This window comes from Rhinopithecus roxellana, chromosome 8, assembly GCF_007565055.1.
Source record: "Rhinopithecus roxellana isolate Shanxi Qingling chromosome 8, ASM756505v1, whole genome shotgun sequence".
Taxonomy (NCBI): domain Eukaryota; kingdom Metazoa; phylum Chordata; class Mammalia; order Primates; family Cercopithecidae; genus Rhinopithecus; species Rhinopithecus roxellana.
Window position 1 is genome coordinate 37,150,100 of NC_044556.1, and position 25,855 is coordinate 37,175,954.

General features: G+C 38.1%; 1 protein-coding gene across 6 annotated transcripts in view; it reads right to left on the reverse strand.

Annotated features, from left to right (window-relative positions):
• The window catches only part of CSDE1 (cold shock domain containing E1), a 40,657-nt gene extending 19,313 nt beyond the window's left edge, over positions 1–21,344 (reverse strand). Inside the window, exons 1-7 of one of the 6 annotated variants that reach the window (XM_010371954.2) lie at positions 21,214–21,339; positions 13,092–13,477; positions 4,924–5,070; positions 3,140–3,338; positions 1,713–1,822; positions 1,221–1,313; positions 503–600 (exon numbers count right to left, since the gene is read on the reverse strand). In XM_010371954.2, coding sequence (XP_010370256.1) covers positions 503–600; positions 1,221–1,313; positions 1,713–1,822; positions 3,140–3,338; positions 4,924–5,061 — 638 coding nt within the window. In that variant the 5' untranslated portion in view covers positions 5,062–5,070; positions 13,092–13,477; positions 21,214–21,339. Of the gene's footprint in view, positions 1–502; positions 601–1,220; positions 1,314–1,712; positions 1,823–3,139; positions 3,339–4,923; positions 5,071–13,091; positions 13,478–20,067; positions 20,786–21,213 lie in introns of those variants that run through there. The other 5 variants (XM_010371959.2, XM_010371958.2, XM_030935717.1 and 2 more) reach the window with 5 other exon arrangements.
• Positions 21,345–25,855: the final 4,511 nt, after the last annotated feature.

Genomic DNA, 25,855 nt, shown 5'->3' on the forward strand with positions numbered 1-25,855 from the left:
AAGTCTACCACTTCCACCACCTCCAAAGATCTAAACCAATCACACTTCCTTGTTTTAAATACCACAAAGATTCCTACATAGAAGAACGCTCAAACTTTACCTTCCGGTCAATTCGACTAAACTTTTGGCCATTTCCCCAAAACATGTCATGGTATTTCTTCTATCCATAATGCTCTTTTTTCTCATCTCTCTAGTGACTATATCCCTCCCTCAAAACTTACCTCAAAGCACTATTTTTTGAAAAACCTTCACTGATCTCTAGAACAAGTCCTTGAAATGCCTGACAATGTTTTAATTATCATCTTCCTATTTCTGAGATCCTGCATCATAGCTGTAATACAATATTCACAGACCTCAAATCATTAGTTGATGAACTGAAAGTTCATGAAAATTATCCAGACTTACAAGTTAGGTTTTTAACCCACTTCAAATTTCTTAATGGAGGGAAAAAAAACACACGCAAAACACTTAGGTGAGAAAATTTTTTTAAAAAAGAACTTACTGTTTATTGTTATCAATTACAAAGTTTATTTTATCTCCAGTTTCCAGCTGAACATTCCCTTCGACATCTTCAGGGGTGTAAGTCAGATAAAACACTTCCTGTGAATTAATAAATCATTATTACTATTTTGGCAGGATGCATATTCACTGTATACTGTGATTTACTTACTTAAAAACCTCTTATACTGGCATTTTAAGCCAAATTTCTTAAAATTAAATGCTTTATGACAAGTAAGTTACTTTATTCATGTAAACACACACTTCCCCTCCATGGTGCTGATGACTTCTGCGAGTCCACAGCTGAGCAGCAATCCAACTTCAAAAAGCTTACACACGTGGAAGCATTTGCCCAGAGACTATAGTTACATTTCAAAAAAACCAATTTTATATAAGGCATTCCAAACAAAAAAAGCTGGTGTTAGTGCTTAAAAGAAACCAGAAAAAGATCCCCCCCCCACAACCCCCAAAAAAGTGATTAAAAGGAACATTTTACCTTAATGTTCTAACTAAGGTCATACTTGGGCAAACTGACACTTGGAAGTCCTATGGAATTTTTCTTTTTAAATTTTTTGATTATGCTGCATTTGAAGCCTCTTAGAAACCAAATTTAAAACTGATTTTAACAATTGCAGCTTACGTTTTCTATTTCGAATTTTAAAGTACGCTTATAGATCACATGGTGGATCAGGCAAAGGTTTAAGAAAAATACACAAGTTTACCCCATTACGTTCGTAGCATACACTCCCTGTTGGACTCTGACCCGGGGCAGCTGGAGATTTACTCTCTAAGTTGTGAGGAACAGCGCACACAACCTACCAGTCAAAAAAAAAAAAATTTCCATTGCTAATCATTTCAGGAGCAGCACTGTGCAATATAAACTGAATTTTAATATCCTCTATACTATACACAGGGATGCATTTTAATATGATCCACAAGAGGATGTCATGCTGCCAAGTTTCAAACTTACAGTATGTAAATTGACTGTAAGCATTGACTCAGGGTTATATGTAAAAACCCAACTGAGTCTTGACCATATTTTTATTTCAGGTCAAGAAATGCCAGTGCTTTTGATTAATTTTAAAATAGTAATCTTTATATACTATAGCTCTCTTTCGTGCAAACTGAGGAGATGGGGAGAATCTTCCTTTTCTAACGTGAAAGATATGCAAATGCAGGGCCCTAATAAAACAGAAAACATCAAAGTCACTAACTTGTCCATTCATTCGTTCTTCAGGGAGGATTTCTTGTTTTATCTTCACCAGTTTAACAGCAATGGGTTTCCCAGTCCGCCGGTCCGATGATACTTCAAATTCAACATCATCTAAAATAAAGAATGTGTTATATTTGTTGAACTAATTTTTGCGAAACAATATATTGCTTCCAAACTATACTTAACATAGCATTTCAATCGCCTTAGACCAGTGGTTTCAAAGCATGGTCCCTGGACCAGCATTACCACCACCTGGGAGCTTAAAAGAAATGCAAATTCTTGGACCTCACTCTAGTCCTAGCCAAAGACAAACTCTGGGGATCAAGTATAGCAATCTGTTTTAACAAGCCTTCCACGTAATTCTGATACACACAAAATGTTTCAGAACCACCATCTTAGGCTAAGATAGCCATGTCTTAATTTTAGTTTTTATGGAATTTACACATACTACAAATGAGATCACTTAACAATCATAACCTTTGGCAAGTTTTTTTTTTTTAAAACTCCTCTGTACCTCAGTTTTCTCATATGTAAAAGGAGAATAATTCCTAACAAACAGGACTGCCATGAGGATTAACCAAAACAATGCTCCTATAGCATGCATCTTGTTAGCTATTATACTCTTTTCTCAAACATGTTTTTAAAAAATGTACAGAGGCCTCATAATTTCAGTCCTTTAGTAAGCCAAACACTTTAACATATAAAAACGATTTTTTTTTTTTTTTTGAGACAAAGTCTCCCTGTCACCCAAGCTGGAGTGCAGTGGCACGATCTAAGCTCACTGCAACCTCTACCTCCCGGGCTCAAGCGATCCTCCCACCTCAGTCTACTTAGTAGCTGGGACTACAGGCACAAGCCACCTTCCCCAGCTAATTTTTGTATTTTTTGTAGAGATGGGGTTTTGCCATGTTGCCCAGGCTGCAAGCTGGTCTTGAATTCCTGCGCTCAAGCAATCCGCTTGCCCTGGCTTTCCAAATTGCTGGGAATACAGGCATGAGCCACCATGCCAGACCTGTGAAATAATTTGTATGGTGTCAGCCAAAATGAATTTCCATATAATCTAAGAGGTGACATTCTAAGAATTACTTTTTTCAGGTACTACTCCAAATAGTACCTGATAGAATAATCATAAGTAACATTATAACATTATAGAAGTTCAATATTCCTACTGGCTTAACATCTTACAGGTAAACAGTCATCTTTAGGGGGAACAAAGAAATCTTCCAAGCATTTATTGTAAATATAAACAAATATATCTTTTAAGGATTCTGCTGGTTTATACAGATATTTTTCAGTAAACAATACAACTGAAAGTCCAAAATGTTTTTATTTACATAAAACATTTTTTTTGAAAAACACTCATGAACAAGTTGATATGCAAGACAAATTTTGTGATTACAGTTTTACAAAGGAGAACTGACAGATTACCTCCTACTTTTAAGTCTTGCAGGTTGCCATTATACTGTGAACAGTGGAAGAAAAGTCTAGCTTGACGTTCTGAACACTGAATAAATCCGTAAGAGGTTAACAGTTTTTCAATAACCCCAGTTTCACGCAGTGCTGCTGAAGTACCATTAGGGTACCCATTATGTCCATTGTTGTGGAGAAGGTTTGGATCAAAGCTCATCTGTTTTAAAAAGAAAAAGAATATATACATATCTGCACATTATCTCCATAGCATATTATGTCTGGTTAATAAGTCACTAAATCTTCCATATAAAAAGGCAAAAAAAAAAGTAAAATGAAAGGAAGATTATGGACTTTTATTAATGCAGCATTAATTTAGCTAATAAAACATTTCAGAGGAAACAATTTAAGTTATTATATTGGGGAACTGCCCCAAATTATGGTAGTATTTTCACTTACCAGACAAAAATAGAATTTCTGGGGTTTAATATTAACGTATGACAACTACATTAGTAAATGCTGCCTTTACATAAACTGAAAATTACTAAAACAAACTCAGAACAAGGGTAATTAACATTAAGAGACAGTGACCACAAACTACCAAAGACTCTTAAGAGATTTGGTAACACTATTTTGAAACTTCAGCTGATACCTTAATACTATTTAGTAAGTCATGCATTTGGAAGGCATATTTCAAGTTAGTAAAGATTAACACAATAAAATAAACTTTCTATGCAATACTTAAACTAGAAAATCTCAGAGTAATTCATGCTTAGGTCCTTTAATGAAAGACTATCCAAAATAGTGTATTAGAAAACTTCTGAGACAACAAAACAACAAGACAGCAAAAGCATTTCCATTTTAAAAATGCTGAATCATTTCACAGGTACATTTAAAGACATCTTTACCTGAAAGAAACCCTTCACTTTTCACATACTGATGAAATCTGTAACTATCATTTCTTTCCCATTCTTTAGTGAAACAGGAGCTATTTAAAAGCAATATAACGTTATCTGCCTAGGTCATAAAATACTATCACATTGGATGTTCCATTTTCCTTTCTTTGAGTAAAACAACAAAAACTGTAAGTGAAGCACAAAATAGGATGAAATCCTTAGCAAAGCCTAGGTTTATAATTTACCATAGTAATGACATTTCCAAATCATTACAATTATGTTTTAGACCCTTTCACTGAAAATCTGATTTATAATCAGTATTTCCACTTAAGTGGGATATTGGACATAATTAATAAAAAGGATACATTTTCATTAGGAAAAAAGAGTAACTAAAATTCTAGAAAGATAAACAAAAGTAGGAGTCAACGACATGTGTGGTCAAATCAGGTAAATCAAAGCCACCACACTGTGTTTAACATATATTAACTCATTTAACTTTCACAAAAGAAAGTATTGTATTAGCCTCATTTTACCAATGAGAAAACAGACAAGAGAAGTTAAATGACTTGCCAAAGTCAAACAGAAGATTCAAACCAAGAAGGTCTGGCTCTAAACCAGGGCTTCTCAAATGAGAAGTTAAAATACAAAATCAGACTCAGTGCGTATAGGGATTTGAGATTTTCCATCTTTATTAAGATCCAAGGTGTTAATAATGCTTCTGATTCTTGGACATACTTTGAGCAAGGCCCTAATCTACTGGGTTATCTTTCAAGACTGAAGGTAAAAAAAATGATTCGGGAAGTTAGAAGGTGAGTCTGCAGGATATTTCAACCAGAATGAGTGGCAATCCTAGGTCATGCTCTTAACACAAAGCAAGGTAAGCTGAGAATGACTGCTTTCCTGACTTACAGATCTCTGATAAGTTGGGGTCCTCTTTTGTTTTTTAGTCCCAGATGAGGTAGAAGATGAAGATAAGGGTAAAGAAAGTGAAGGAGGGGCTGCAGGAGAGGGATGAGGATCTGACGACACAGTAAAAACGTTCTCCATCTCAAACAGCTGTTATAACATAGCATAATGTTGATAACTATGATCAATAACAATTTTGTGCACATTCCACAGTCAACCTTTATATATTTTTAGCTTGGGTTTAGCGAAATATAATTAATCAGATTTCTATCGACATAGGAAATATACAGAATTAACATTACTACAAAAGGTGAAATGTATTTTTTTTTAAGCCATTAAAAACATACGACGACATCAACAATTCTGAAAATGCCACCAGGACTCTTGATGGTTGTTGGAGTGAGACTATTCAGTCCAATTTCTTTTCAATGCCAATCAACTTTAAATAGAACCTATCATTTTTAGTCACTAGTTTCCCTAAAGTACAGCACACACAGATAATCCAATGGGGTGTAGAAGAAAATAATTGGGACTATTTTTCTGCCCAGAGATAAAAATGAGCTTTTATAAATATTTACTATGTATTTATAGTCTAGGTTTCACTGAGTTGGTATGTCAGATGGTATCATGTATTACTCAGGTATTCTGAGGGAAGAGTGGAGAACTCCATAAGAGGCCGACAGTGAAGTCCTCACTCATTTGCTCTTACTATATTACAGTATGGGCGATAAGGAAATACACAAATTTAGTTATCTAGTGTAACTAAACTACCTTCACAAATAGACAGATAAGGCCGGGTACAGTGGCTCACACCTGTAATCACAGCACAGGGAGGCTGAGGTGGGCAGATCACTTGAGGTCAGGAGTTTGGGACCAGCATGGCCAACATGGTAAAAGTCTGTCTCTACTAAAAATACAAAAATTAGCAGGGATGGTGGCATGGGTCCCAGCTACTCAGGAGGTGGAGACACGAGAATTGCTTGAACCCAGGAGGTGGAGGTTGCAGTGAGCCGAAATTGTGCTACTGCACGCCAGTCTGGGCAACACAGCAAGACTCCAACCCAGAAAAACAAAAAAAGCCCAAATAGACAAATGGTTGAAAGATTCCCGCAGAAGAACCTCAGATGGAAGATAAGGCAAGCACATGTAAAGAGCATGGGAATTGACATTTCTGTTCCTAGTACTAGTTCTTCAACCTCCACATTAAGAAACCATCTAACGAGATATGACAAGTATGCCAAAAAGTTAAGATCAAGACTATGATATGGATTTATATTAGTTGCAATGCAACGCACTAAATGTTGATTTCCTTGATACTAATTCATGGTATTATAAAGCTTTTTAAAATTAAACACTCAAAAACCAGCAATCCAGAACATAGTATTTCTAGCAAGAACAGAACATTTCTGCACAAGTAAACTTTTTATATAATATCCCTCACTTCACATTTTTCCTATTTATTTGTACCACTATGTTTTACAATGCAGACACAAAATTGTAAATACACAATTTATAAATATATACACATATTGACAATATATGTTTTTAACTGACAAGCAGCATAAAACTACCTTGAGAACCATTATTCTAGATCACTGAGGGACTTTCAAGCTGTGCTTCATGTTTGTTTATTTAATTATTTATTTTTGAAGACACAGTCTTGCTCTGTCAACCAGGCTGAATTAATTAATTTATTTATTTTTGAGATGGAGCCTCGCCCTGTCGCCCAGCCTGGAGTGCAGTGGTGTGATCTTGGCTCACTGCAACCTCTACCTCCTGGGTTCAAGTGATCCCCCTGCCTCAGCCTCCCAAGTAGCTGGGACTACAGGCGTGTGCCACCAAACCCAGGCAATTTTTGTATTTTTAGTAGAGATGGGTTTTCACCATGTTGGCCAGGTTGTTCTCAAACTCCTGACCTCAAGAGATCCGCCCCCCTCGCTGGCGCCCCGGGCCTCCCAAAGTGATGGGATTACAGGCGTGAGCCACTGCACCTGGCCTCATGTTTGGACTATAGTTCTGATTACTATTAAACAAGAACACAATGATATTATCTGAAATATATATGCCTGAAAGCTGCAAAAAATCCATTCTCAAGTCTCCAGTCCTGCCACACATCTCTGCACGTAGGAGACAGAAATCCTCTTTTTCTCACCCAAAGGGAGACTGAACCAGAATCAGAAAGCATCAAAGCTAACATTTTCTTTTAAGACTCTAAATTGCTCCCCAACAAGAATGCTGGAATCTGGGCTCTACTGTTCGGGTCTCATCTCATCCTTAGACGCGTAACAAAACAGTTGAAAAAGCTGTCCCCTTCTCCCAGAATCTTTGCTGACTAGAGCTCTCTTTCCCTAGCCTTTATCCATTTGGAGGATGCCTTTATTTTTCCAATGAGAAACGCACCACTCAAACAACTTTAGATAAGACATGTGACACGTTAATACTTTTCAAAGAATTCCTAATAATTTGGCTAAACTATATTTTTATGGCATTGCAAATATTTCTTAATCAGCACCACCAAAAAACAAGCAAAATGGAAGTTATCACAAAAACAAGACATAAAAGTAGAAGACAAATGGAAGTAGATAATTTAACAGATCCTTGTTTATAAAAAATTAAAGACACTAACAAGGCTGGTGGTAGGAAGGACCCAGTAGGTACATGTTATTTGGCTTCTTTTTCAAACAGGGGAAAACAAAATCCACAATTTGGATTTTATATGCTTGCCTAACAGCATATAAAAATGTATGCAAATGAACCAAGTTTAATGTCTTAAAAAATATTTAAAAACCAGCCAGGCTCAGTGGTTCATGTTTGTAATCCTAGCACTTTGAGAGGCTGAGGTGGCAGATCGCCTAAGCCCAGGAATTTGAGACCAGCCTGGGCCCATGGCAAAACGCTGTCTCTACAAAAAAAATACAAGAATTAGCCAAAATTAGCCGGAGGCCTATAGTCCCAGCTACTCAGGAGGCTGGGGTGGGAGGATCACTTGAGCCTGGTAGGTCAAGCCATGATCCTGACATTGCACTCCAGCCTGGGTGACAGAGTGAGACTCTGTCTCAAAACAAAAACAACAAAACAAACAAAAACCCCAAAACACACAACACACACACACACCCTGGATGTGTATATTTGTAAAATCTTTGCAAGGGAGGAACTTTCTAGATTTGAAATCAATTTAAAAAAAAAATCACAAGGGACTGATATCTAATTATAGAAAAAGCACAAGCTTTTATACTCAAACCTAGGGGGAAAAGTGTATATACACCAGAGTAGTATTGAAGATTCTAGGCAAATCAGTACAATTAAATTACCAGAATATAAGCTTCTTGAGGGGCAGAACTTTCTATTCAAAGCTAAATCCCTAGATTTTAGATAAACAGTGCCTGGCACAGAGCAGGCGCTATGTTGAATTACTGATTAAGTGAGCAAATAAATAATCCTTGAATATCAATCATTAAACTTTAAACACAAAAGCTCAAAACATTAAACATAAAAAAACCCTTGAATTTTTGCAATAAAAAAATTCAGATAAAGTAAATTAATACTTTCATATACCAAACTAGCAAAGATGTAAGATTTTAAAATAATGAAAAAGTGAGCTAAGAACAACATATACACTTTTATGGTAGTAAACTGGTACAACCTTTTAGAAATACAATTTAGCAACATGTATCAAAATGTGGAGATACTTTTCTTAACTGCATTGCAGAAAAGCTCTCCTGGGGAAATCTGAAATGTGAAAAAAGCTTTATGCACAAGTATTTTAACAAATATATTTTTGTAGCAAATTCCTGGAAATAATCTAAAGTCTAACACACTTTATGGTTCAACACGTCATTGCAACTTATGTAATGCTATGTGCTCATTGGAAAGAATATGTGGAAAATGCTTATTCTGTAATAGGAAATGAGACATCAGATATTTATACAGTAGGATTTCAAATGTATTTAAAGACCAGAAAATCTACTTTAATGTTCACAGATGAGAAAACACTTAGCCATCTTAAGGGCACACTGCTAAAAATGGCAAATGTAGGAACAGAATCCAGTTCTGACTCCATTCTTAACCGCTGTCTTATTCATTCAACCACAATTGAGTTCGTACAATGCATCGGCGCTATTTTAGGTTCTACTCATATACTAGGTAACACAACAGACAAATATCTCCAGCCTCATAAAGTTTAGACCTTCTACCCTTTTCTACATATTTACTTTTAAAACTAAAGAAGTCATTGACAAAATTAGTCCTCCTTTAATAACAGCAAAACTGGAACAAATCTCAGGTCAAATTTAAACTTCATTTCTAACCCAAGAAATCAACTAAAGTTCCCTGAAGAACATAAAAGTCAAAAGACTGGCTTTCAGCCCTGACTCTCAAGTACTTCTAACATCTCTGGGATTTTCTCCTCAAAAGTAAAGTGGGAGCACCTAACTGGTTTCCAAGTTCCTTTGGGGAGAGGGGGTGGAAATCTATGCTTTGTAATTTATTATAAGATCTAAGTTGTTTTTCCCCACTAATCTGGTCTGCTTGGCTTCTACTGATTGTCAAACAATTACTTTAGAAAAGGCAGCCTATTTCACCATAAGATCTTTAGAAAACCACCCTGTATTCTCAAACATACCTCCCCTTGACTTCCACTGTTTCTTTCAATTTTCTTAACCATTTTTCATACTAATTGTAGTCTTCTAGATAGGTTCTAAGTAATAATTCATTAAAGCGCATTTCAAGACTATTCTTAACGTACCCGACCAATATAAGGTACTGAGTGATTACACCCCTTGATTCTGTAGACTGAAGTTTTATAACTTTGTAAAACTAAAAAATATCCCCATCATTTCTTCACAAATCACATTAGCAAAATCAGGTTTTCTTTCAGTTCCTCTGTAATGGATCATTTGTTCCTAAATAAAAAACTATAACCTAATGCTTTTAAAACGCCTTCTGTTGGTTAATCTAGTATTTCAATTTGGTGACTAATTTTAAATTATCAGATTCTGTGTAGTGTATCTTTTAATCATTCATTCTCCTATCTTAATACTTGTCTCACACAGTTGTTGAGATAGTTAAATGAGTTGCTTCATGTAAAAAGCCTAAAATAAGTGCTTACGTAGCACACAGGTACTCACATAACTACTTATTAGGTCTCTGAAAAAAGCAGGGCAAGGATAGCATCTGGCAGCATACACCTGGAGACTTCTCTAAAATCAGTCTCTTACTAACCTCTTTTAATTGTTATCCATCCAACACTTCTCCGTATTGACCATTATGCTACCATGAGCTACTCTGTCAAGTTTTTTATTCACTGGCTCTGGGGTTTTTGCTAGAAATGAAAAGCTCAACAGTTCCCACATCTGATTGAAAAATCAGGACACTGACAGTTCCTGTCATAGGTCTCTATTTGACTACTATCACACACCTAGCAACTGGCACCTTAGCAACTGCCAAGTAATCCTGTTATTTTCTCACTCATCTGGGGCTTCGGTTTTCTCTGCTTTGCTATGTTTCGAGTGTGAAAATTGTTGCATTCAGCAGAAAAAAACTAGGAGCATGACAGGAATTTTCTAGTTTTGCTTTCCTCTTGTCTGTCACCTTTAGACTACCTGGATCAAATCATTCACCAAACAATTCAGGTCTATTTTCACATGTCAAACAAATGTTTTACAGTCCTCATTCTTACTTGCCATTTTATGGCTAATTCTACCCTTCCATATATATTTGTTTCTAATTATGTATTATTTTTACTGACTTTACAAAACCCCCCTTTAAAATCTGGGGGTTCCATTGCATTACCAAATCTGTTTCCTTAGCTGTGTGTCCCCTTTCACTGAACTATTTCACAACTGTACAACCACGGCCATGTTTTACTGCCAATAATCTTCATCCCAATTGTGGTTTCTTTGTAACTATGTAAACATGTAATTTTTAGACAGCTATGGATACATTTATATATTAAAATGTTCATGTGGTAAACTAATATTCAGAATACAAAGATTACGCTAAACAAAAAGCATTTCTTTAAATCTATTTCTATAAATCATGTCAATGAAATGAAAGCCTTAATATCTCATCTTGCCAGGCATGGTGGCTCACAAGGTCAGGAGTTCGAGACCAGCCTGGCCAACATGGTGAAACCCCGTCTCTACTAAAAACACAAAAATCAGCCAGGTGTGGTGATGCAGCCTGTAATCCAGCCTAGGCAACAGAGCAAGACTCGTCTCAAAAAAAACAAAACAAAACAAAACAAAAACAAAAACAAACAAAAAAAAAACTAATCTTTTATCCTTCAGAACATAAAATTGTGGTTTCAATTTGTGTTAATCTTCCTTAGCTAATCCAACAGAATCCATAACAATTAGTCTAACACTCTAAAATTATTCTTTAAAAATCAGCTAAGGTAAGAAGAAACAAATAGAAAAACTAAATGGTACAGTTACCTTAAAATTAAATAACAGTGTCTGTTTATGAGACATAGATAATTTAATATTACTAGTTTTTAGTTGTTAAGGAATATTCTAGTGCACAGTAAGGTCATCAACACTATTACATAATCCTTCAATAAATTGGAAATAAAGTCCTAAGTGCTTCTTGAAATAGCAGTGAAGCTTTTGTAACTGCACGACTTATTTTCATTCTTCATTTTATTTGACCTCTGTAGCATTTAAAAAAATGTTTACCATTGACTTCTTGAAATTATCTTTGGTGCTTCTTCCTGACTTCTACTTCTTTGCTCTCTTCATTGGTGCTTCTTCCTTTATTACCTATCATCTGATGACTTCTTTCTGAATTCCTTAATGTCTACTAACTTTAGAAAATCTGGAAACTAAAGATTAAAGAGTAAAATTGCTCTTCATAAGCCAACCTTCAAAGTTAACCACTGTTTAATATTCTGTACTAGCGTATTTCCTTCAACTTCAGATTGCTAATGACCACAATAAATTTCCACTATATATTTTAATATCAGTAAGTTACTACTCTAACTTCCCTATTCCTATGAACAATGGTTTCCAGCTTGGACAACTGATTTGATAAAGTCATTCCCTCTACATTTATCTTCAGAATCAACTGGTCTCCAAGTCCTCACTTCTATCATCAGAACATCCAGCATCTACCTTTTTCTCTACCTAAACCTTATACTCGATCCACTGCTTTTGACAGGTTTTCCCATCCTCAGCCTTTCCGTCAAAAGTGTCACCATTTGTCTTTTAAAGGTACACTTCTGAATATTACTTTAAAATGTGAAGCAATAAAGCTATCTTACTTTTGGGGGAAAACCCCATTAAGCCCTTGCTTACAGACATCTGATGGCTCTCCTACAGAATAAAGACAAATGTATTGGGCCAAGCCTCCAGCAAACTTCCCTTCATAACTCTTCCCACAAAATTGTATTCTCTACTTTGTTCATAATGAACAACTTAATACACACCATGTGCTTTCAGGTCTCCCTGAATCTGCTAATTCTGTTACCTCTATACCTCTACCAATGTCTCTTCTCCCTCTTAACAAGGTACTACTCACCTTCAAATATTCTTTCTCTGTAGGCTTTCTTTACCCTCCTCCTTACCTCCAAGGGAACAGCTTCAGTTATATTCTTAATATTTTATGAATATCTTTTAGCCTATATTAAACTGTGATCCTGTGTAACAAATCGTCCTATATTGCAAGTCCACTAATATCTTATTCACTCATTATATTTCAGCACTAGCAATGCCTAACAATACAGTAGGCATGTCAACCATTCATTCACAAATATGCACTTAAATGTAGGTATGGATATAAACCTACCTTCCCTCAAGAAGCTAACATTGAAGAGAGAGAAACAGATGTCAGTAACAAGTATCACCAAAGTTTCACAGACCCTCGTGGAAAGACTGCAATGCACATTCTTATTTGAAATACTAACTTCTAAATAGTACAGACAGAGCTTCTCTAAGAGACCAGTAAGTCGAGAGATCAGCATGTATTAATATAATCTGGTGTGAAAAATCTGTTTTGACCATAAACACTGTCCTTATCTAATAAGAGATAGTGTTGATATTTCATACTAGTTGAGAATAGAAAAACTGTCTTCTGAATACCTTTAAAAAAGAACAAATAAAGATTTTACATTTGACCAAATAATCAGGAAATCCAGGATTATGGAAGTGATTCGTAATAGGAAATTACAAACCTACCTCGCAGTGATAATCGAATATTGCACTTTCAGTAGTATTTGCTGATTCTTCTTTTCAGCACACGTTTCAAAGGATGAAAGTTGCTAGTATTAAAAAAAAGAGCGAGAGAAAATGATCTACCAAGCTAATAAAGAATACAACTGCTGCTGTACCGGGCAATCTCACAGTACAGCCCTGAAGAAAACAAAGACTACTAGCAGCGTTGGGAAGTGCTCTTTCAAAGCTGTTGAGTAGGCACAAACTTCTTGTTTCAGATCAAGTGTTGTGTCTTCAACTTAAGTGTACTCTTCTTTGGTCTTGTTAGTTGTTACGAGGTTTGTTCCTTGCCTGATCTGAACTTGAAGCAGCAGTTTCAGGTGGTAAAGTCTGTTCTGTTACACTTCATACTAGAGGTAAAAAATAAAGACATTAAGTATAACATATACAAAATAATCAGGGACAGTGGGTGAGAAGAGGGACAAACTCATTTCATTAACTTAGAATCATGGGTCATGCAAGTAATACAGAAAACCTGGAAGCATGCTCATTTGATGTTATTTGGAGCAATCTCTGAAGTACTAACAACTACCTCCTTTGGTATCTCATACCCAAGACCTCTAATTATTCCATAGTCTTTATTGACCTCTTCCCCCAAATAAGCTCAGTTACATGGCATAATATTTAATTTGGTACAAGTATTTTATAATGATCTAGCTCTGTGGGAAACATAAAAGAAGTCCCTGCCATGAGGGCATAGACAATCTTGCTGAGAATACAAGATTTATACATGGAAAAAAAAAAAAGAGTATAGGACAAAAACGCCAAAAATTATTTTCTCAATTAGCATCTAGATATCTATTATGTCACAGACTATCTAGAAATATTACTTATTGTTTATCCACAACTGCATGTGCATCAAAGCAACATGGTAAGTATAGAGAAAGCTTTTAAATAAGTGGAATTTGAACTGAATCTGGAAAATCAGGCAAATAGCTGAGTGTCCTAGGCATGAAATAGCACGTAAGTCAAGCTAGAATATGCCACTAAATTCTAAGTTTCTTGAGAGAAGCAACCATGCATTCTATGATTTTCTAAGCCCGGCATCAATGAAGTCTTCTACATGAATGCCCGTGGCAACAGTGTGGCTTGTTGTTTCAGTGGAAAATCAACAGGCTAGCCTGGAGAACAGAGAACTGGGCTGAAGTGAAATAGGATATGTAGTGTGACAGGTGTAGTGAAGCCAGATTATGAAGCATTTCAACTTGATGTAACAGGAAACAGTGCCTTAGTTTTTGATGAAAGTGGTATTAAGTCTTGAAATCCTATAGGAGATGACTTAGTGAGCAAATAGAAATCTAATTTGCACTGCTGCAGTAAACAGATGAGAAATGTCTACAGAAGAGAAATAAAATGTATTTGTCAGTAAAAATCACATTTCTGCTTTATATTAGGTATAAAATAAACAACTATTTTGCACTGACTCCAAAGTTAACCAAATGGCGTTAACGAAAATTATTTCTACAGGGAGAAGAAAAAGGTGGACATGCTGAGCAATGGATAATATATTTGAAAACATCAGAAGAATGATTATCAGGTGAGAGATCAGAGCTGATGAAACGGCTCAGACCAGAGGAGCGTAATCTCAATCACTGGTACTAGTAAATACCATGAACAAGTTATTGAATCTCTCTAGGCTTCACTTTCCTCACATGCAAAATAAAAACTCAATAATAGCTGATCTGGCCATTTTCTATTATCTACCATCCTATGACTTTATACTGTTCCTTCAAATAGCAAATGTTACATACACTTGCCTGATCTTTCAACTTTATTTAGATCATTCTGCTATTATCCAGACTAGATATATGATTGAGGGTAATGGTGCTCAAATACTTGGAAAGCTTTAAAAAAAAAAAAAAAAAAAAACCTATGCCCAGCCCCCACTCAGAGGAATATAACTGGTTTGAGGTAGGGCCACTTCTTTAACTATCTTGATTCTTCCCCTCTCCATCGCCATACAAGTTGTGTTAGTATTTCCCTCACAATATCGTTTGTTGCAAGCTGTGTTAGTATTTCCCTCACGATATCGTTTGTATTCATCTCTTGTCCTACTAAATGATGTATTTTAGCTCAGGTGTCTAATATATCCGCCAACTTCCAGTGTGCACACTTTCCATTTTCTGTCACATACCACCACCAGACTATCATTTTTTGGCCAGGTGAGCTGGCTCACGCCTGTAATCCCAGCACTTTGGGAGGCCTTGGCAGGAGGACTGCTTGAGCCCAGGAGTTCGAGACCAGCCTAGGCAACGTGGAGAAACTCCATCTCTACTAAATATACAAAAAATTAGCCAGGCATGGTGGTATACGCCTGGAGTCTCAGCTACTGAGGACCGGGAAGTCAAGGCTGCAGAGACCAAGACAGCAACACAGCACTCCAGCCTGGACAACAGATCAGAACCTTGTATCAAAAAACAAAGCAAAAACCCTCCAATTTCACTTCTCATCTCCCCTATCAAACATCTTCAGTTATTTTTCTACCACTCTAGATGGGAAGTTTTTAATCCGGGCTATCTACCGCCCCCAGCAACCTTAAATAAACAAACAAAAATAAACAAAATCAAAGCCTGAGTCCCATACAAAGATTCTAAATTTAACTACACTAGGTTAGGTGCCAGGCATTGTTATCTCCCCCCATCTCCCAGCCACAAATCTGCCCCAAGTGTTTCTGACTTCCAACCAAAATTAAGAACTACTATTCCAGGTGTCTCCATTCTACCTCCCATTCCTACTCTCTACTGTGTTCCAGTTCTCCCAGAAGTCCATTACCTTGCCTAATCCTTAAACACAACTCTTGAGAAATTCCTGAACTCTAGCCACCTTTGCTTATATAGGTCTTCCCACCAAAAAAATACTGTTGTGATCTTCAAGGTGACAAAAAAGCCTTTCTTGACCATTCTAGCAGACTCATTCATTAATTCCTACTAAAGAATGGGGCAGTAACACCCACTGCCTGCATCAAGCAATTTGTGGCAAGTGGTACCAAGCAATTTCTGTACTTTGTTTACTTCACGTTTTTATGTATCTTGTTCCTCCAATTCTATTTCAAATTTCTGAGAGGTAAACTCAAATTTCTTTATCACAGCCTCCTTTAGCACCTAATCCAGTGCTGCCATAAACCAAAGGAAAAAGGTAGTTAATCCTTAATAAGCAAAAGGACACCACAATTCAAGTGTAAACAGTTTTATACCACCTTTAATTGTATGAAGTTTTAATTATCCGATCAAGAAATAATCTCTTCTTTAAAAAATACGGACTGTGTATATTGGTTTTATCTTAATACTTTAGGTCTATTAATGAACCCAAAGAACTCAAGACGGAGAAAGCAAGTTATCTTGAAAAACTTGAACTGGATTAACCCAGTCTAGGTTGTTGTATTACATTAAGAACTGTCAATTCCAAGATTCAGTAACACAGAAAGAGATTTCTGGAACCGAAACTCTGGAGTATTGCAGGGCCATTCTTAGGCACTAATGAGGTCTATTAGGAGCTACTAAAGCTCAAACGAACCCACCAACAGTCATGAATAATTTACTGGCCGAATTAACATCTTCACAGTTTCTGCAGTTAAATAAATGTTTTTCAATTAAATTAACACTTACTGAAGAACTTCAAGGTATTGCTCAGGCATTTTAATATAAACGGCTATCCATTCATGCCCGAATTAACATTAATTGGTGCTACTAACCAACTCTTTTGCCTTAACCCTAGGAACATAAGTGCATCTCCTCCATCCCCCTAAAAGCTTGAAACTTAAGTCACGGGAACACTGGGTATTGGGCTAGGGCGGTGGCTCTTGCTTGTAATACCCAGCACTGTGGCAGGACGAGGTGGGAGGACTGCTTGAGACCAGCCTGGGCAACATGGTGAGACGCTGTCTCTACAAACAATTTTAGAAATAAAAAATAAATTCAATGGGTGTGGTGGCACGCACCTGTAGTCCCAGCTACTCGGGAGGCTGAGGCAAGAGGATCACTTGAGTCCAGGAGTTTGAGGCTGCAGTGAGCTGACTGTGCCACTGCACTCTTCCCTGGGAGACAGTGAGATGCTGACTCAAAAAAATCGCCCCCACAAACCCACCATAGGGTACCAATAAAAACACTAGTGAACAATTTAAATGTGTATCTGAGAATCTCCCTGAGTGCTAAGTAATCAACTCCTTTTCCCTTTGCCCAGCATGGAAATAGTAGTATTAATCACTGCAATTTCTACTTCTCAGGTTCAAGCGATTCTCCTGCCTCAGCCTCCTGAGTAGCTGGAACTACAGGCGTGTACCACCACGCCTGGCTGGCTAATTTTTGTATCTTTAGGCTAATTTTTGCATTTTTAGCAGAGAGGGTTTCACCATGTTGGCCAGGCTGGTCTCGAACTGACCTCAAGTGACCCACCCGACTCAGACTCCCAAAGTGCTGGGATTACAGGTGCGAGTCACCGCACCTGGCCACTACCTGTTTTATTTCATGTCTTCCTCAGTTGGCTGTTTTACCTCAAAGGCCTAGCATAAGCCATGACATAGTAGGCACTAAATCAAGAGGTTAAACTAACACATTTATGTGGTAAGTAACCATCTAAAATGTATCACACTACCTAGTTTATTATTTTGACAAATTATTTTGAAAGTATGTGCAGCACTGACTTTCGGAAAAGTTAATAAAAGGCTAAGACAGTCTACAAAAGTCTGCTCACTTAACCCACTTCCTTCAGGCAGTATCTTCTTTTAGGCGGGAAAAACAAAGACCCAAATAGGTAGCATAGGACTGAAAAGTTTCTCTATTGCCTGACATTTCATTGAGCACCACAGTTTACAACTGAAGTACTTAATAGGTCTTAATTCATTTTCACTTTAGGATCTAAGGTAAATGATAAAGTCTACTTAACCAACCTAAGTCACCTGTTGAGTAAAAAAAATAAAAAAATCAAACTGACTCAACTATCTTTTCGTATCCGTTTAGTAGTAACAACTGTGCTGGATTAATTATCTAAACAGCTACTGAGATATTTAAAACTATCTATCACTTAACTGCTTATACATACACCCAGAAGTCTAATACTTTTAAGCAGGACAAATGGCAGTGTGGGAAGATGCTGAAGAAACACTCTAGACACATCAGAAAACAACACAGACCAGCAGTGTCCAACAGAAATACAATGCAAACCACGTGTAATTTTAATTCTAGTATCCATATTACAGTCAAAAGAAACAGAAGGAATTTTAATTAAATATCTTAGTTAACCAATTATATCCAAAATGTTATTCTCTACAGAATCAATGTAAAAATTGACATTTTTACATTCCTTGAAATCCAATGTTATTATACAATCACAGCACATTTCAATTCAAACTAGTCACACTTCAAGTGCACAACAGCCACACGTGGCTGGCAGCTACCATGTTCCACAGAGTAGGTATCAACTGAGCAGGGGTCTAAAAAAGCACTATTGTGCCAATTAGCAACAGGAAGTAAATATAAGGGTCTTGAGCAAAGATTTTCACTAATAAAAGTAGGCAGTATCTAGCACAGAAGCTTGTTGTTACTAAATTGCAAAAACAGAAATGCAAATAACTGGTGATGTACTGATTGTAGCTGCAAATCAACGGATAGCTTACATGTGCAACATATGGAAACTGGTAATTTTCAGTCACACAGTTTTACCTCAGCATAAAAGGACATTAAAATATTTAAAAGTTTTGTGTTGTTTTTAACTAGGTACCCACACATGCAAGTGGAAAACATTCTAATATCAAAACAAAGGAATTTTTAAAATCCTGACTGGGCAGAAGGGTTTAACAGCAAGTCACTCTCACCCATAGTAGTTTCACCACTTAAGACAGTCTAGCTATTAAAGCTTACAAAATAGATCTCTAAGTGCTTCCTCTTCTGTTTTCTGCAAAGACAAAGCTAAGAAGTACCTCAATTCTTTGTGTTTAACAAGATCAAGATATTTATCTCATTTTGCAATACAGTCCTGAAATGCAATTCCTCAAAAATCTGTCCAAGAGAACATCGGTCCAAAATTTCCATGTTTTAACTACCTTGTCGAAAGTATGGCTCTCATAACAGCTTCAATAGACTTAGTGCCACTGAACTGTACAATAAAAAACATTGGAACACTAAATGTAACGTATACTCCAACATAATTTGATATTTTAGCATTTCGTTTGTATAAAACAAAAATCGATGGCCCTACACGATGTGTCTTCGCGGGGGGAGGAAAAAACAAGGGTAGGGGATAAAGCCGGACTGCACGTCAGTTTTCACACTTTCAATTTTGATTTGCTAGGACTTCACCAGATTTTCACCCACACTCGCTAAAGGTCACACTTAAGTCAGAACTTACTCACAAAAAAAGAAAACCTATCTTCTGTGCCTCAAATACTTTAGTTTTCAACTCAGCTGCTATAAATACTCATCTTGATGGTAAACATCCAGAACAGCTGCAAAACCAAACTATTAGCTTCTCTTTTATTTTAGTCCCAGGGCTAAAACGAAACAAAAAGAAAGCCGAATATTTATCCAGGTTTTATGACTCAGGTATATGCCTATTCAAGTATATAAACCCCCTCCTTACCCACACCAAGGATATACATTATTGGATATCAATACCAAAATAAAATCAAGGTATGTATTACAGTGCCCCTCAATGTAGTATCAAGAATGTTTGCCTTTACTCAAAATGAAAAGTACTCAGTATTTTAGTATAGTGTAGCTTATATTTGTGGGTTATAATTTGAAACCTACATTTTAAAAAAGTAGGTTAGTAGCAGTGGCTGAGAACTGCCAGTTCATACCAGCCTGATGAAAATTTAAGCCTCTCAAAAAGATTTAACTACCACAGTGCCTTTGAGCATTCTCCCTCCCCGCCCTGCCTCCCAACTGTTTAAAGAGCGCCACATTCTTTTACTCATTTAATGTGCAAAACACGAAAATTAACTTGCCTAACAACGTTCAGATTTTCTTTGCAGATTGAAGCCTGTTTCAGGGAGCGTTCTCTGCTTCACCTGTGAGTTAAACAAGACGGCCGCCATCTGGGTGTTTCTAAGGGAAAACCTTAAAGCAAAAGAACCTTGGCACTAAGATTTCGTATTGATAAAACATCAATGGTAAAAATTTGAAGCTGTCTCCCACGGGGGAACTTCAAAAAATTCTACATACAATGACGAAGCCAGGCCGTTCATTGCACAATGTAGGCCAGGCGCTGGCACCCTGAGAGCTAGAGGAGGTGGAAGGGAGGACACTACCTAAGCTTTCAAGGCGCACGCCCTTTCCTCAAGATAGAGGGGTGGGAGCCACGTGCCTAAAAGATTACGGACTGGTTCCCTTTCTCAAGAAGCCGAAGGGGAGACAATGCGGGGAAGGTTGGGTGCTGAGACCCTGCTCTAGGTGACTGGAGTAACGATGTCAATTCCGCCACGCTGCTGTGCCAGGTGTGGCTGGGGAAAGCTGTCTTTAAGCACTACCCCTAGATATCTAGATGGAGCGGGGTCTCAGTCTATACACAAAGAAGGCGCCACTGCCGCACTGCGCTCTGGTACTGGTAGTCAGATTCCCAAGCAGGTAACGGCCAGGAAACTATAGGGTCCAGAATCAAAGCAGGCCCCTCTTCTCGATCTCAGGCTCTTCCAACCTCACACAAAGGACCGCGCCACCACCCCCTCGCCCCGCCCGCCGGGACATGTAGTTCCCATTTTCCCAGCCAAGCGGCAGATGGGGAAGCCGCCAGACTACAGCTCCCAGCAGCCTCCGCGCCTGAGCCCCGCACCCTCTGCCTCCATCTTGGCTGCGGTCGGAGCCTCCATTTTCGCTCCCTCCCCCCACTTTAGTCACCACCACCACTACCAAAACGCGCAGCCGGCTGGCCTCGACTCCTGGTTTCAACTCTGCGACCTGACGTGAGGCCCAGGCAGTTGAACGGGAGACATATGAAAAAGCCCAGGGCAGGGAATTGGGGTGCATTCTTCCCCACCTAGAGCTCTACGAGTGCCCACCTTGACTCAGAAGGCTTTCCCCTTAGCCTTGGTCTTATTCTCAGCCCTTCCTCTGGGTTTTTGCTACCCCCAGTTGGACCCTGAGGTCGCACTCACCCCAACAGCTCAGCGCCCCCTCTCCAGCGCCGCCATAAGCAGCACGGCCCGGTACGTAGGAATAAATCTCGCTTCTCTCGCGAGAGTCGCGGGCTCCGAGCGCGTGCACGAGAAGGGGCGGAGTGAGGCGTACTCTCAATACGCTTGCGCAGCAGGGCTGAGTGACGCCAAGCAGTTTGTTGCACTTAACCACAACCAACATGGTGGCTGCATTCCCTTACATTCCTTCTTGGGTGTGCTGTGGGAAGCAATCTGGGTGTTTACTGACTCCTCCTGGACACTAGGGGTGGCGGGTAGCTTTAGGCGTCTCTAGTCTTTGAGCGTTTGAATACGTTTTAGCCCACAATAATGGGGTAAACCTTGAAGGCGAACAATTCTGAGGGCATATCCAGGAGTCATAAAAAATGATTTATCTTTTCGCAGCAAAAATCCGGAAGGGCCTCACACTCGTTTCTTCTCATAGTGCAAGCATTCTTTCTTACATCTACTGCATTAGACGAATTTCATTAGTATAGAGTCAGCTTTTTAGCAAGGTAATTTGGAAATCTAAATGAGACCTTTGTTTTCCACGAACAACATTGCAACAGATGCACAAGAGTGAGCAAGGCTGCATAATCACTAAACAAAATGAAACATTCAGTCAACTGACCTTTCAAGTTACCAAAGATATTCCTGTTGTGTCAGGTAATCAAAGAGGGTGAATCAGTAATTAAAAGGTTGAAATAAGAGCAAAGAGATGATTCATCCAATGGGGGAAGAGGGAAGGAGGAAAATGGGTAATTATGACCACAGGAAGTTCAATGGATTATCCCCTGTCAGACAGTACAGCATGCTCCTCTGGTGAGAGGAATGCTTTTCCCAGATTCAATGCTTCTATTTTCACAGATTCACTGGCTCTCTCACTTGACAGTATTGGATAAATAATGAGCAGCCAGTCTCCTGAGAACTCTCCTACCCACTTTTTGCTTACAACACATTTATTTGACATGTTGTATGTGTAATCACTGGGAAGTGTACAGTTGTAAAGAAAATTGGATATAGTCTTGTCCTCAAGGAACTTTCAGTCTAGCATCATTAATGATCACAAAAATAAATCTAAATGTACACACTGGAGTAAGTGCAATGAAGGAAAGATAATCTTCAATTCAAACCTCTTGAATTCTAAGAGGAGGCCGTGTCCCATTTCTGTTCAAAAATTCCTCTCCACCTTTGTTGCTGGTGTCCAGTCCCATGTATAACACCTCAAAAGTGCCCCTTTGCTCTCTCTGATGCCTTCCCACGCTTTCCTAAGCACAAATATTTGCTTCATTTTCAATGCTTTCATAGCTCACTCTATTGTAATTATTAGTTTTTACTAGGTAGTAATACTCCAGCACAGAGCTTATGACATTCATCTTTGCATCCCTGGTTGCTGACAGTGCCTGGTCTCGACAACTCTCAAAAGCTTGTTGAATGAATAGCACTGGACAATAGTATGATAAGTTGTTAGAAATTGAAATGTATTTCTGGGAAAGTACAGAATGTACACTTTTTTTTTTTTTTTCAGATGGAGTTTCACTCTTGTTGCCTAGGCTGGAGTGCAATGGCATGATCTTGGCTCACTGCAACCTCCGCCTTCTGGGTTCAAGCAATTCTCCTGCCTCAGCCTCCTAAGTAGCTGGGATTATAGGCGCACACCACTACACCCAGTTAATTTTTGTATTTTTAATAGAGACGTGGTTTCACCATGTTGGTCAGGCTGGTCTTGAACTCCAGACCTCGTGATCCACCCTCCTCGGCCTCCCAAAGTGCTGGGATTACAGGCGTGAGCCACCGTACCAGACCTAATTTTGCATTTTTAGTAGAGATGGAGTTTCTCCGTGTTGGTCAGGCTGGTCTACAATGCTCTGCCTCAGGTGATCTGCCCACCTCGGCCTCCCAGAGTGCTGGGATTACAGGCATGAGCCACTACGCCTGGCCCAGAATGTAAATATTTCAAACTAGCTGTTTTGTTTACTTCACTCAGTTCTTTTTTTTTTTTTTTTTAATTATACTTTAAGTTCTAGGGTACATGTGCATAACGTGTAGGTTTGTTACATATGTATACTTGTGCCATGTTGGTGTGCTGCACCCATCAACTCGTCAGCACCCATCAACTGGTCATTTACATCAGGTATAACTCCCAATGCAATCCCTTCCCCCTCCCCCCTCCCCATGATAGGCCCTGGTGTGTGATGTTCCCCTTCCCAAGTCCAAGTGATCTCATTGTTCAGTTCCCACCTATGAGTGAGAACATGCGGTGTTTGGTTTTCTGTTCTTGTGATAGTTTGCTAAGAATGATGGTTTCCAGCTGCATCCATGTCCCTACAAAGGATGCAAACTCATCCTTTTTTATGGCTGCATAGTATTCCATGGTGTATATGTGCCACATTTTCTTAATCCAGTCTGTCACTGATGGACATTTGGGTTGATTCCAAGTCTTTGCTATTGTGAATAGTGCCACAATAAACATACGTGTGCATGTGTCTTTATAGCAGCATGATTTATGATCCTTTGGGTATATACCCAGTAATGGGATGGCTGGGTCATATGGTACATCTAGTTCTAGATCCTTGAGGAATCGCCATACTGTTTTCCATAATGGTTGAACTAGTTTACAATCCCACCAACAGTGTAAAAGTGTTCCTATTTCTCCACATCGTCTCCAGCACCTATTGTTTCCTGACTTTTTAATGATTGCCATTCTAACTGGTGTGAGATGGTATCTCATTGTGGTTTTGATTTGCATTTCTCTGATGGCCAGCTTCACTCAGTTCTTAAATCAAGATCCCCCCTTCCTGCAATACAGCTGGTCTGTGTATTCTAATCAAATGTTGTAGAGAAACTGTACCAGGCTCTTGCACTAGATATGAGGTCATGTGAAACTAATTAGGCAATTAGGGAATTCTACTTTTAGCATACATTCTCAAATATCACAGCAAAAGAAAATGTAAAAAAAAAAGTCTCACTAAATTCTATCAATACAATTACTGTTAATAAGAAAGGATAAAGCCTTGATTTCCACCATTACACATAACTTCTGAAAACCTTCTTTAATTATATGATCATTTCATCATCGTCATTCTGAATATATCACAATTGCCTTTAAATTCCTTTAAATTCCTCCTTGTTCTAAAATTAATATCAATTTACATTTAACACAAAATGCAAATCTGTATAAACCCAGAAATATACATTTTAGCTTCTAATGCATTAAAGAAAGTAACAGGTGGAGCAATTTGATGTAAATCACAAGTGAAAATGATTTACTTTTTCTACAAGTAAAACCCATAAATAGAGGTAGGTTTCATTGTTAGATCACTACATAATGATTTTTTTCAGATGAATTTTGAAGTCAAATCAAAAACTGAAAAATTGTGGTTATCTTTTTATTTTTTTAAATTAAATCAGAAACTTGTCAAATCACTAGAAAACCATCTCCTATGCAACAGGGTGACATGGATTTTGGGAAGATAGTCTGTTAAGGAACCATCAGAAAAAAAATTTCAGAAATTATTTTTAGTTATTCATCATACTTAGTTTTCTACTCTGAAAGACTTAGACAATGAAATTGATAATGGTTGTGTGCTTTTTTTCCCTCTACAATAATAAATAAGCACATTATCTCTGAAGTCTACTTTAGAAATCAAAAGTAAACATTTCTTACAGTTTGTAAGGTTTTCTTGAGCAGTGGTGGGTGAGATTTTTGTCATTTCTCTATCGAATGAGAAAAATTCAGTCAATGTAGAGCTGTTTTAAAAAATTAAATAAGCCTAAATTTATTCCAGGTTTTAAGAGTTGTTTTTATTCTGACATGTCCTCCCTGTTTAGGAAAACTAAAGAGGATCTTCTTTTTTTTTTTTTTTTTTTTTTGAGACGAAGTCTCCCTCTATCGCCCAGGCTCCAGTGCAGTGGCCGGATCTCAGCTCACTGCAAGCTCCGCCTCCCGGGTCCACGCCATTCTCCTGCCTCAGCCTCCCGAGCAGCTGGGACTGCAGGCGCCCGCCACCTCACCCGGCTAGTTTTTTTGTATTTTTTAGTAGAGACGGGGTTTCACGGTGCTAGCCAGGATGGTCTCGATTTCCTGACCTCGTGATCCACCCGTCTCGGCCTCCCAAAGTGCTGGGATTACAGGCTTGAGCCACCGCGCCCGGCCAAGAGGATCTTCTTTTATAAAATTATGATAGGCTGGGCATGGTGGCTCACAACTGTAATCCCAGACTTTAGAAGCCAAGGTGGGAGGATCACTTGAGCTCAGGAGTTCCAGACCAGCCTGGGAAATGTGGCGAACCCCCATCTTTACAAAAAAATTAAAAATTAGCCAGGCGTGTTGATGCATGTGTGGTCCCAGCTACTCAGGAAGCTGAGATGGGAAGATTGCTTAAGCCTGGGAGGTCATGGCAGCAGTAAGCCATAATTGTGCTATTGCACGTCAGCCTGGGCAACAGAGTGAGACACGGTCTTAAAAAATATTTAATTAAATAAATAAGATAAAATTATAATAGTGGATGGTAAAGGGGTCCACGTCCAAGGTTTCAGAACAGAAATAATACTTCTAGAGCAAAAACATTCGTAAAGAAGAATTATTTCCATAAGAAGTAATGTAAATAATTAAGATCTGGTT